Here is a 13569-nt window from a genome sequence, read left to right as displayed (position 1 = left end):
GCTTCGACAAATTCGCGCTCGTTTAAGTGTCGAACCTTAAAATTGCGTATCGAGCTAAATATTCGGCGAACGTATTTTTCTTTTTATTTATAAAATCGAGTGAGCATTCTTCGAGCACTCTGAGTTTCAATTTCAATTTCGTGGGGGCCGAGCGAGCGTTCATTCTTTTGGTCCAAACTCACTATGAGAGACCCCGGTCGTCGAAAGACTGGACGCGTAAACGATGTCGGAGATTTGGATGGATCCTCTAGAGAGAGAGAGAAAGGGAAAGAGAGAGAGAGAGAGAGAGAGAGACATCTTCGTGGCATGCATGGCTGCACGTAGAGTTTAAGTTTATATGTGTGCGTAATGGTTCTACACAAGTAGTACGTGTGTGGCGTTTTGTTTTTTTTTTTTTTTTTGTATCATTATCTCTCTTGTGTTTTGTTATTTTTATTTCTTTCTCTCTTTTTTTGCGGGTCGATTGGCTGGGGTACACTTGGACGAGATGATCGGAGAGAAAGGAGAAGGACGAAAGTGTGTGAGAGAGAGAGAGAGAGAGAGAGAGAGAAAGAGAGGAAGAGCTTGAGTGGAAGATGAGAAGAAAGGAAGAGTGGAGGCGCGAAAGGGGACGGATGCCAGAGACTTCATTATTTAGTTGGTTGTGCAGAGTTTTCAAATTTTTCGCGTAGACAAGTAGAGAATAGGATGACGGCCCGTTGCATTCGCGGGTCCGAACGAAAGGATTTTACAGAGTTTGTCGCACGGAGCCATTGTAGCGAGAGCTGATCCTTTCGCTCGTAACGGGAATCGACGCGCGCCTCTCGCAATCAAACTTGATTAATTTTTCGACGAACAGTGGCGGGGCTCGCGATTCTGATAATCGTTTTCGTGCGAGCAACAAACTCCTCCGCTTCTGTCGTTTTTGAACATGCTTGCGAGAAGTTACAAAATTCACTTCGTCAAGTTCGCTCAGCCTCCAGTTCTGCAATTATGAAACTAAATTCATATTAAGCACAGTGGACACCGGTCAATTGAGACGAATATTGAAGAACAGTAGAATACTAGTGGGACGGTATAAGTCGAGTTATCGGGACAACCTGTCCCATTTGCGGATTTCTATGCAAAAGTTTTCTGGAAGAAAATTCCTTTGCCTTGAAAAGTTCTAGTACAGCGAATTCTCGATATATGTCAACAACACGGGCCTTGCCAGCGTCATGTATCGTCTAGGAGACATACACGAGCCGTGCTACGTTTAGCTTCGTGGCAGTGGTAGTGGCGATAACTCCGCGACCTTTATCATCCAGGCCTCGGCGACATATACAGAGAAATCACTGTGTACTGAAAATACTACTTTAAATCCTTCGAACTTGTTTATTACCTTAAAATGTAGCTACTCATTTTCGTTGTGAATTAAAATCCGCGGTTTGGTCCCAATTAACCAGAATCCAGTGTGCTTTGATCGAGAAGCGGTAGCGAAAATGTGCGAAAATGCGAAAATTTGGAGCAATCGGTGAACCCGCCACTGCCGGAAGTCGATGTCCCGGTGCGAGTGGGCCGGCCAATCCAACCGTCCCGTGTTCCTTCATCACTTTGTTTGTTGTCGCGAGCAACCGGTGTACGATTCGCGATCGGTGATAACGAGTTGAGCGTATACATAACACGATAACGGTAACGAAAAGAAAAGAAAAGAAAAGAAAAAAAAACAGTAGAGCAAGATTGCCTAATTGCGACGAAGGCGAGGCTAGCGACGAATGACACGCTATTTTGTCGCCACCTGCAGGGGATAAAGACAGAGGGCTAAAAAATCAAATTGCAAACAAAACAAAAATCGAAACAAAAAAAAAATGACGCAGGGCAAGGCATTGGCTGGGGGGCCAGGCGCGACGGGATGGATGCAACAACGCGAGGCGGTGCCGGAGTTTCCGCCGCTCCACGATTCAGCGGACTCTGATTCCGACCGAGAGAATGAAAAACGGCCGCGCGTCTAAACCACGCGTGTTGTACTTTTGGAATGCGCGAGCTAGCACGGTGACGAAACCGAGTATAGAAAAGGAGACAATTGCCTGCGAGAGCAAATACCGGATTCAGAAAGAAAAAACGAAAAAATATATATGAATGAACAGAAACCGAGAGAGAGAGAGGGAGAGAAAGAGAGTGAGAGAAAGAGTGTGAGAAAGAGAGAGAGCGTATGTCCGAGAGCAGAAACAATGGTATACCGTCGACAGAGACAACATAGGAACACACACACACACACACACACGCGTCGACACACTTTGTACACACAGCGACACTCTCCAACACGTATACACGAGATATATACGCGCACCTCCGAGCCACACACAAGGAGATATAATGTTCGTTGGTGTTCCTACGATAAATAGTAAAACGTTAGTTTCCGGTTTTCGAACATTTTTCTCTTTTTCCGTCGAGGAAAGGGGCAAGCAACGCGCCTGCGCGTCGGTTTCCTTAGCCGTGCGGCGGCCATGTTGGAAAGCAAACGTCCACTTCAGATTTTTCAGTGAAAATACCGGACTCGAGAATCGCCCGATCGAAAAACCGATCGGTGGATCGTCTTCGCGGGAATTGAACCTTTTAGTAGCCGCGTTCGCGATCGTTTCTTGCTTGCCCTTTGACCTCGATGCTTGATCTTGCCTTATCGAGTGACCGTGCACTAGCGTACAAGTGACAAGTATGTACGACTCTAGCGGATTTTAAACGAGCGTAAAACAGGAAGAGGAGGAATAGTAAGGAGGGAAGTGGTAAGAACGAGTGAGTGAGAGAGAAAGAGAGAGAGAGAGAGAGAGAGAGAGAGAGAGAGAGAGAAAGAGCGAAGGAGAGAGTGGACAGAGGACAGCGCACGATGTAAATCCGTAGGCCTATGCGCTCTCCCCGAAGAACGCTTAGGCTCGCTTCTCTTTTTAAGACAATACGAACGGCGTACAGGCGCCTGGCTAAGGAGAGAGAGGGAGAGAGAGAGAGAGAGCGTACACGAATCAACTAGTTTTTACTTCTACATACGCTGTTCGTTACACACACACAGAGAGAGAGAGAGAGAAAGAGAGAGAGAGAGAGAACACACACTACACGTATAGATAGTTCTATAGCTTGTACAGTTCATTTTATTCTTTCCCCCTGTCCGATTCCCTAAACCCCCGTTTCCCCCGCCCCCATGTATTTTTTTTTTCTTCGTATTCTACGTCTCGATTTGATTTTGGAGACACACCCGACATAGTTTTGCAACGATCCTTGACGAGATCGTATTATGTATCCTTGCGCTGTAATGTATACACATATACGAGAAAAAAAAAGAAGGAAGGAAAAAACACACATTCTTGCGTAGCGTAATTTTCATTGCTGGGCACGGATTTAAACGAACGCGGCATATATACAAATATAAATATATATATTATATATAAATATATATACATATACACATATATATTTTTGTAACGTTTTAACGTTATCCTTTTCGAGAACTCACGAAACGGGAGATACTTATTGCGTCAAGGAAACTTGTACTTTGTCGTTGCAGCCTTTCGAAATTGATCGATTCTTTCTATATTCCCCATTTTTTTTTTTCGTTTCTATTTTCCTCTTTTTCTTTTTTTAAGAATCCAATCTCCCAGCACGGGTGTATCGTGTAATGCTAGCGAATGTGTTCCCTACGTTCGATCTAATTATGGTGTTTCAGTTCCGAGTATTCGTTTTCTTAAGTTCCCTTTAGGCTTCGACCTGTACACGTTGCAGCGTCTCTCACACGTTTGCGTGCTGATCTGTTCGAAATCGTTTCGACGCGAGGACACCGTTCAAATTCGTTTCTCTTGTTTCCGCACGGATCAACGGACGTATCTCTCCTCCTCCTCCTCCCCCCCCCCCCCCCCCCGCGGAAATTTATTTATTCGGGAGCAATTTCGGATCGGCGTGTGTCCTCGTTTGAATGACGCGAGAGCATCAAGTATAATCCTTTTGTCACGTTGGAAAATTGTGTGCATGATTGTACCCTCCACGAGCGAGCAGACCGGAGTGAAACCGACGTCGAAAACCTCCCTTTAATTTTTCTCTCTTTTCTCCCACCGACACACAGACACACACACACACACACAAACACACACACACACACACACACACACACAGACCCCCTTGTGTTTTGTAAAACAACGATTCAGCACGAGCTCTTATTAAAAATTCGTTCTCCTCCACACCATGCCTTTTCTGTTTCTGTTCAATCTCATCCACCCGACACACCGCGGCGTCGAATCCAGAGAGAACTGTCAACTTATCAGAACGGTTGTTTAAACAATTTTTTAAAAATTAACCCTTTCGTCAGCGGTAGACTGCGGATCTCTATGCAGAATACGAATTTTTCCCCTGAATTCCAACGAACGGAAGTCAGATAGAAATTTATTTTCTTCCTCACTACGTTTAACAGATTGAAAATAATGCAATAGTATGATCAAATTTTTCTAATATTTTTCCCACTTAATTTACACCTACTAATCTTTGTCATAAATGCATAATGAATTTTCTATCGACCGAATACCGAATGTTTAATTTCAAATTATCGAGACGATAAAGACAACTTTTGTGGACAATTGATCCCACAGATTTATTTCTTCGAACATACTATATTCAGGTAAAAATCGATAAATGTCACACCGAGCGCATTCTGTCCATTTTTAGTAGATCCCGTGCTCTGATTGTCCCAACCTGTGTCCGTTTTATAATTCATCGGATATTGGTTCGAGATTGCCATAAAATGTCCAATAATTCACATGAAACGGTCAAACAGCGCAGTACGTTGAATTCGCAGCAAAATCTGTGGGGCTCGCGTGGAATAATTCCGCAACGAAAGGGTTAATCGCGCCCCAGTTTTCGAACCGAATCGGCCGAAGCGCGAGTATCAAAGGAGGAAAAGCGGTCGGTGCAAGCATCGAGGGTTTTCTCTTCGATTGCGGTTTTTCGAGGGCGAACGGAAGGGAAAGGGAAAGGGAAAGGGAAAGGGAGAAAATCGGTTGGCCGATCCGTGCTGGATTCGACGCTCGAGATATACGATTGCGCCTGTCTACCCTTAGTTGGTCGTGCGTACGTAGGTACATATGTATTGTGTGTACGCCTGTACATGTGTACGAGAACGAGGATATATATATATATGCACACACATATATATATATATATGTATATATTCTATACTTTCGTATATCTGTGTAACCCGCGTATGGATCACCATCGCGATGACATAACACCTCCTCACCGGAGCAGAGACCTAGACGATTGCGTGGAAATGGTTCCGGACAAGTTTTCTGTCGACCGTACGCGTGCGTGAGCAAACAGTCGCAAAGATCCTATCCACCGGATCGCGAGAGAAACGATCGTCCATAGACTGCGGATGTTGTGCATTCAAAATGAATAGACAAAATACAATAGAAACGTCAGACCAAGCGGAGCACCGCGTTACTCACGATTGTTTCGGGATTTTTGGAAATTTATCGTTCCTAGTATTTCTTAATCCGCTTTTCGATGGAAGCATTCAATGCCGCAACAGATCCGATTTTATACCGATTCTCAACACAGCAGAATTATTTTTGATGTTCTTGTTAAACCTTTTAGGACGAACGTCGTGATACTGACCCTAGGTTCTAGACTTTAAAGTTGCGAGGAAATAATTTGACCGTTCCAGTAACGATTTGTACATATATTTGCAGTATTCGAAAGAAAATAGTGTGCGAAAGATCAAAATTATTAACCGAGGAGATGAATTTATATTTAACTTTCATTTAAAGCTGCAAAAAAATAACTTCACCGTTCAAATTACGATTTGTACATATATTTGTAGTATCCGAAAGAAAATCGTCTGCAAAGGATTAAAATTATTAACCGAGGAGATGAATTTATATTTAACTTTCATTTAAAGCTGCAAAAAAATAACTTCACCGTTCAAATTACGATTTGTAAATATATTTGTAGTATCCGAAAAAAAATCGTCCGCAAAGGATCAAAATTATTAACCGAGGAGATGAATTTATATTTAACTTTTATTTAAAATTGCAAGGAAATAATTCAACTGTTCAAAGACCGATTTCTACATATATTTGTAGTATTTGAAAAAGAAAAATCGTCTGCGAGAGATCAAAATTATTAACCGAGGAGATGAATTTATATTTAATTTTCATTTCAAGTTGCAAAAACATAACTTCACCGTTCAAATTACGATTTCTACATATATTTGTAGTATCCGAAAGAAAATCGTCCGCAAAGGATCAAAATTATTAACCGAGGAGATGAATTTATATTTAACTTTTATTTAAAGCTGCAAAGAAATAACTTCACCGTTCAAATAACGATTTGTACATATATTTGTAGTATTCGAAAGAAAATCGAGATGAATTTGTATTTAACAGCAGGTTCTCGCGGTTAGTAAATTTCTGACAGAGATCGATAGGTGTGTGTGAAATTCGAAGCGACAAGAAGATTAAAAGTATCACTTCGAAATCGAACGTTTCAAGTTTTGCACGACTATCCGCAGTCGGTTTAATCGACAATCCTCGGAGACGGTCCACATTTTCCTTTCGCCTGTTTTCCGTTTCACGCTCGCGTACACGGCCGGTGCTGTTTGCTTTCAGGAGCTGTCGCCTTGAAATACTTAGAGGAATCGCACAGAAGACAGAAATCGCAAATCAGGCAATTAACCGAGATTCGTTGCGATCGTAGGAGCGCGTTTTTCACAAACGAAAAAAAAAAAGAAAGAAAGAAAAAAAGAAAAAGCGTGCTCGCGGAATGTCACGATCTATCGTGAACATGCTCTCGCGCAATCCGATCACCTCACTATCTGTGATCCGAGGCTCGCCCCCCGACCAGGGGGGCGGGTAATACGAACTAAAAAGTAAACAAACAAAACTAAGAACGAACAAGCAAACAAACAAACAAACAAAGAAACAAAAAAAAAGAGAAAAACGAAAAAGAAAATCGATAATTAAGCTTAATTAACGTTATTGTAATGGATATACTCGGGGCGAGGGAAGCGTTCACGCGTTTTTGCGCGACGAGCCTATATCTCTCTCTCTCTCTCTCTCTCCCTCTCCTCATTCTCTCTCTCGCAATCTGTGGCGTTGTACGTATGTGTGTGTGTGTGTGTGTGTGTGTGTGGCGACGTCTCCCAACATCATCGACGAGGAATTGCGCACCGTGGAAAATCCGGAAGATTCGCGAACAGCGGAGGAAACTTTCCGCTCTTTTTTCGGACTCTTTCTTCTCGCCGTGTTTTTGTTTCCCCTCCCCGTTCGATTATTTGCCCGGCGATCCGAGGCGATTTAATTACCTCTCCCTTCCCGTTTAATTCCCTCTCTCCGTTTTCCCCGTTGGTCTCTCCTCTCCTCTCGCGCCGAGGAGCGAGCGCGAATTGCTTCCGTGCTCGTCGAATTTCGCCGGGCCACATTTTCTCCTGCCCCCGCTCCGAGAACCCAAGAGTTTCGATCCGAAATGCGACACGAAAGAGAATTCAGAGGGGGAGAGAGAGAGAGAAAGAGTGAGAGCGAGTGTGTGTGTGTGTGAGAGAGAGAGAGAGAGAAGACTACGGACAGCGTGTGTTCTTTTTCGAAATCGGTGCGCGCCACGCAATGGGGGAAAAAAAACGATAGGGATTAAGAGGGAAAGAGTTTGAACGAACGGGAAACAGAACAGAAACGAAGCAATGGTCCTGCGACACAACACTAATGTATACGATTTTTCAACATGGAAATATTATATATTGTAGCTATACATATAGAAGTATATAAAAGAGAATAGTACATAGGCAAGAAAAAAAAAACTGTAACGGCTAAGTACATCACTGTAACGACGATGCTAATTAGTAGGACAAAAATTTATTTTATTATCATTGTCGCTATTAACTATTATTACTATTACTATTATCATTATTATTGCTATTGCTATTATTATTATTATTATTGCCGTTATGACTATTATTATTATTATTGATATTGATATTTGCGGTGACAACCCGCATTGCAATTGTATTATTGTCACATCGACAGCGATTATTAATATTACGAACGTATGGAAATTTATTGTCGCGTCCGTTCGTTGAACGTGTTTTGACTTTTTTCTTTTTTTTTTAAGGGAAGACGATGATCGATCGAACGCTAGTGCGATTTCTGTCGATTTATTATTATTATTATTATCGATTAATGATTTGTCGACGATTTATTGTATTGAATTGCGGCTCTCGACGATTTCTTAGTTAGCACGTAGGCGGAAAAGAAAAGATATCCATTTATTGTATAAACGAAGGCGCGGCGAAGACGAGAATTACGAGTATCCTCCGGAAGATTAGGTGATTAAATTCTGTTGTTAAATAATATGTCGCGGGCGGGACGATCGACTGAGGATCGTCCATTGAGCGCACGGTTTACCGGACACCCACGATTTCCAATTTATTCTCCTTCTGCGCCATGTCCTCGAATCTCCACCTTGTACACGGAATTCCTCGACGTTTCTCCTGCTGTATCTGCTACCGCGAACCTAATCGAGATCTCGAGACGAGCCGAGATCAGACGTGACGAGACGAGACGAGACGAGACTAGTTTCTGTTCGATCTCAAAGGCCGATCCTCAACCGATCTTTCCCGTCGTCCATGCGACCAGTACAAGTGCGTTCGGCACAGCTAGTATACGAGAAAAGAGCGCCTGGAGTTCGCTGTGAGCGCGCCTTCAGGTGACCCTTTATTAAGCTCTACCTAACATTTAATAAAAGAAATGAAAACGAGTCAAAAGAAAATACGAGAGAGAGAGAGAGAGAGAGAGAGAGAGAGAAAGAGAGATGTCGACTAAAGACGGGCGAAGGAAAAAAGAAAACGAGAAGAAATAAGGGAACGAAAGAAAGAATAAGAAATAACGTTTAACATTTATGGATACACACGATATTAAGATATTATATATTCATATTCCTCCTCGCTCCCCTCCACCCCCCCCCACCCCCGCCCTCTCCGCTCGATCCTTTTATCTCCAATCGTCCACGTTTTTTCGTTCTAAGGAGAACCAGCGCGCGAGATACGAAAATAACACGGAAACAATGAGAGCAAAAAGTATAAGAACACCGATTCGGCCGTGAGATGCTTTTCACGCGAACACGCCCACGCTGGTTTGATTAACTGCATTTATTATTGTTTCTTCTCACCCGTTGAGCGAGGTTTCAACTTGCTTTTCTTGCGTATTTCACGAGGAGCTAGCGCGATTTTTATACACACGCCAACCGCGAATCGTTCCGATGCGACGTGTTTACCCTATTAACCAGGAATTCGTCCGGCGTGCCCGGAAAGCTCAAGATCAACTTGAAGAAAGCTCTCGCGAAGAGAGAGATTTTTATGTCACAAAAGATCCCCCCTCCCCCCCCACCCTGAACACTTTGTTCCCGCTTTGGAGAAAAAAAAGTACAGAAAAGAAAGAAAGAAAGATGTTACATATATATTCTTCGACGAAACGAAAAGGAAGTTGAAGTCACGTCTCGATGCGCGCGACAGTATACCACAGAAATCATTGTATCGACTAAAATCATGGTAAACCTAATAAAACGCTCAGAAATAATATCAGTTCCATCGATAACCGAGTGTTTCTCTCTCTGTTGCTGGCCGATTACGACTCCCCCCTTCCGCATCTTTTTGTTCGCTCCTTGAACTCTGATACTCTTTGAAATAAAAACATTTTAAAGTAATCCTGGGTCTCGATTATTTCTTGCTATCTCGAATATTGCAGGTTCGAATGCTGCCGATATTTCCGGTGTTTGTAAAGTACTTCAAACGATTTATGGTATGTTATCGCAATTATTTTAAAATGGGAATGTACTTATCACAGATTACATCCCTTCGATTTTAATTTGATTAATTCGAAAATATTTGAATATCTTCAGTCAAATGCAAATAATCCTTGCCGCTTTTCTCATACGATACAATGTAAATTCCGGCACTATCATCCGCTCCGTTCAGAGCTCCGTACAGCGCCATTCAATGTAGAGGCAAAACGCTGAAACTGTTAGGCAAATGTTACCGACAGTGGTAACGAGAAGTGCGCTACTAGCGCCGCTTGTAACGAAATTTCGAAGCTCAGTTAAGCGGTCCTTACACCACAGACGTGATACTTTTAAAGACTGCCAGACTTATTGGACATCGTGACCTCCCAAAAATGTCAAAGTGGCGAAATTTCGAAGCTCGGTTAAGGCTCCGAACAGCGCCAATCGACGTAGTGGCAACAGAGAGGAAAGGAGAGTGCTCACGCTCAGGGTTTTAGTGTCTTCACCAAAGAGGAAATGAGAGCGAGAGAGCTCACGCTCGGGGTTTTAGTGTCCCCACTTTTCTACATCATCTTTATAGCCTGTACCAGAACTTGTATCAACTTTTTTTATCTCTTTATCCTGACACTAAAATCCCGGGCGTGAGCACTCTCACAATCCCTAAAGAACAGAACAAATGATTCTTGCCGATATTCCCATAAGGGGTAGTGCAATAGGCGGCAGGAATAATCTGCTCCTGAAAATCTGAAAATAGCGCCACTAGACCGTAGCGACACAACGCACAAACTGTTAGCCAAACGTAACCGATATTGTTGCCGCCAGCGCCACCTGGCGGTGGAAACTCGAAGCGAATCGCCTACAAGCTTGGGCGTTTCTCCACTATGAGGTAATGGCGCTGTTTGCAGATTTTGTCGGAAGTTGTACGTGGCGCCACCCAGCGGAGGAATCCTGTACACTAACCTGCATCATCTTTTTTGGCTGTATCACCACAGACGAGGTATAGGAGTAGACCAATCACCATACGGGGTTTCGTGTCTCACATGTAAACAACTGGTTTTCTTACGCCCTCTGCGCTGACGAACGATAAATGTTGCAACTAGATCCACATTTATGATAAAATCGCGTCAAATACAAATGATTGACGAGTTATGTCACCGACGAGATATATATAAAGACTGCCAACCTTACGGGAGAATGTGTCGCACGAAAAATACGGTGTTTTCTACCGCCGTCTAGCTGGAGTGAGAAAGAGAAGGCCAACGACGGTATTTCGTCGGTGCAGAAGACCACTAAGGAAATTCTCGTCGGTGAGAAGGTGAATCATCACGGACCTATATCGATTATCAAATGTACTCACATATTGTTATGTATTATCTGGCGTACTCCTACATCTTGTCTGTGATATTGGTTCCACAATATTAGTTCCGACCGATATGGTAGGATGTGATACAAAAATGGTAAGGGTTACCAACTTACCAGCTAGTTCCAAATTTACATATATAATTTATAATTTCTAGGATTTCATCACCAGCGACATTTTGGTTATAAATTTGTTATCGGCTGTCGATAACGTTTGCCTAGCAGTTTGAGCGTTTTGCTGCTACACCAATTGGCACTGTACGGATCCTCGAATTGAGCAGATGATTCTTGCCGGAATTCGCATTGTATCTTATGGGAAAAACGGCAAGAATCTTTCTCCCTCGAATAAGAAATAATATGTAAATGCTTCCCGGAATAAATTTTTCAATTTCTGGAGGCTCAAATAAAAGCTAGAAAAATTATACCAGGTCCGTTACCATTTCAAAAATCCCTTGTTGCAAGTTTTCACTGTCTTGCGGTCGAACCGTCAGGAATCATTTACAACTGTATCCACTCGACAAATTTCTATTTTATTAACTTCCTTATCATTATCTCCTAATGAGAACTCATTATCTGTCCTTTCCACAGACTTAACTGCAGTTGTTTCAACAATGACCACGGCTGAACGATTCCATGGATATTCATTAATCTTTTTCTGTTTATGGAAAGGCGTTGCTGTTGCATAATTTAATTACTTCTCGGATCCGCAGCTTCCATGGAACGGTGGCCTACGTGAAAGTTCGAACGTACCAGCCAGCCACGTTGGTCATTAAGGAGCTTGTTAATCGCGGCGATTAGTGGTTCCACCGATCATTCTCAGGGTTATCGTTTGCATGTTTCTCGCCTGTTCTTCCAGTTAGAATTACGTTGATTTACTCGTGTTGGTCGTTCGTTCAATTTCTTTAGGGCAATCACGTGATTCTTCTTCGCAGCGTTTCCAAGATAACAACGTTTAAACGATCGGAAAAGTAACGATAAGGATCACAGCTCGCCGCTACTAACAATGAGCAAGACGACAAGTATATTACATATTATTGAGATGGTTAATTAAAAAACTTAATTAACTTCAGATTCGCCGAACAAAGAACTTTGATCGGTGCCGGCAGGAGTGGCGTACAATCAATAAAAGTATTGTCTACAGTGCACACAATCGGGACACTGATATACTATCTATCAATCGATACACACTCGTTTATTAGTCACTCCGCAAATTAGTCGCAGCTTCGAACCCGAAGAAAAGGAAGCCAAAGAAAGCTTGATCCAATTTCAGACATTAACGCGACAAAGGGCATTGTTAATAAACAATAAAACAAGTTTCTACTCGGAACGGGGCACGGTTTCTTTCCTCGGTGGTCGCAGAAAAAACTTTCATCGTTTCCGATTGTGTATGCAACAGGTCTAAGTTGAATAATTAAATTAATATCGAGTCAACATTACCTCACTCAAGATCTGTTGAAAATTATTTCTGAAAAATATAGAGTCGAGCAATGATCGGCACAAAAAGTTCGAAACAGGTGGGATCTTTTATTCCAGATAAAATATATTATAAAATATAAATGCATATGATTTTAGAATATATTTCAGAAATCTTTTTATCGTCGAATCTCCACCCCAAAAATGTAATTACAGCACGAGCTATGTGGATCCTGCTAATATCAAATGCAAACGGCGGGTCACTCGTGACGTCAAGGGAAGGATGACTGAACCGTCGGCTTTATAAATAGTCTCGAATTTTTGCTGAGTTATTTGCCGAGATGAGCCCGCTGTACATACTGTTATTTCCCAAATTCGGAATCTCCGAACACGTGGCGTTTACGTCAGGTTCGCGTAAAACCGCCTAAACGACGGCGGAGTCGTAACGGACCGAGCAAATATCTTTTCAGCGCGAATGATTCACCGAATCTCCGGATTTCCGGATTCAAATTAAAACAGAAATATCATCGTAAATGTTTGAATAGTTGTTAACAATTTTAGCAGCGATGGTTCGTCGCGAGGCAGACTGTAAAACCGAAGTGAGTCAATTCTCAAATCCTCGCATCTTTTTCCGATTCTAGCCAATGGTATCCCCCGTTTTTAAAAATACAATTCATCGAAGGAAAAGAGATTTCATCGAAGAAAATACTCGTTCCGGAGGAATTTTCTTACGGGAAGAAACGTTACTCTTAGGAACTTCTTTAAAAGGTGTTCTCGTAGAATCGATATTTTACGAACCGTAGTAGAAGCTCCATGGAAACAAGTTATTCCGACACGTTTATTAAATATGGTTACGCAACAGAGCTTTCAACCGTATCCACGTAAATACTGTGCATAAACAAAAGAATGCAATTATTCGTTAGGCAAACTCCCATTAGGTTCTACTCAACAGTTATAGAAATATATCGATTGTTATATTTCGCGAGTTCTGTGCAAACGAACACTCGTGCTTGCAAGGACGTTTTATCATTTGCT

At 42.3% G+C, this 13569-nt stretch overlaps 1 protein-coding gene across 3 annotated transcripts in view; it reads left to right on the top strand.

Annotated features, from left to right (window-relative positions):
* Positions 1 to 9431, top strand: part of Exd (PBX homeobox extradenticle) — a 90110-nt gene extending 80679 nt beyond the window's left edge. For 2 of the 3 annotated variants that reach the window (XM_076798207.1, XM_076798208.1), the window contains exon 8: positions 1836 to 3297. In XM_076798207.1, coding sequence (XP_076654322.1) covers positions 1836 to 1970 — 135 coding nt within the window. In that variant the 3' untranslated portion in view covers positions 1971 to 3297. Of the gene's footprint in view, positions 1 to 1835; positions 3298 to 6602 lie in introns of those variants that run through there. The other variant, XM_076798210.1, reaches the window with a different exon arrangement.
* The last annotated feature ends 4138 nt before the right edge of the window (positions 9432 to 13569 follow it).

This window comes from Halictus rubicundus, chromosome 12 (assembly GCF_050948215.1).
Source record: "Halictus rubicundus isolate RS-2024b chromosome 12, iyHalRubi1_principal, whole genome shotgun sequence".
In the NCBI taxonomy this organism is placed as follows: domain Eukaryota; kingdom Metazoa; phylum Arthropoda; class Insecta; order Hymenoptera; family Halictidae; genus Halictus; species Halictus rubicundus.
This window is presented reverse-complemented; position numbering and strand designations above follow the sequence as displayed.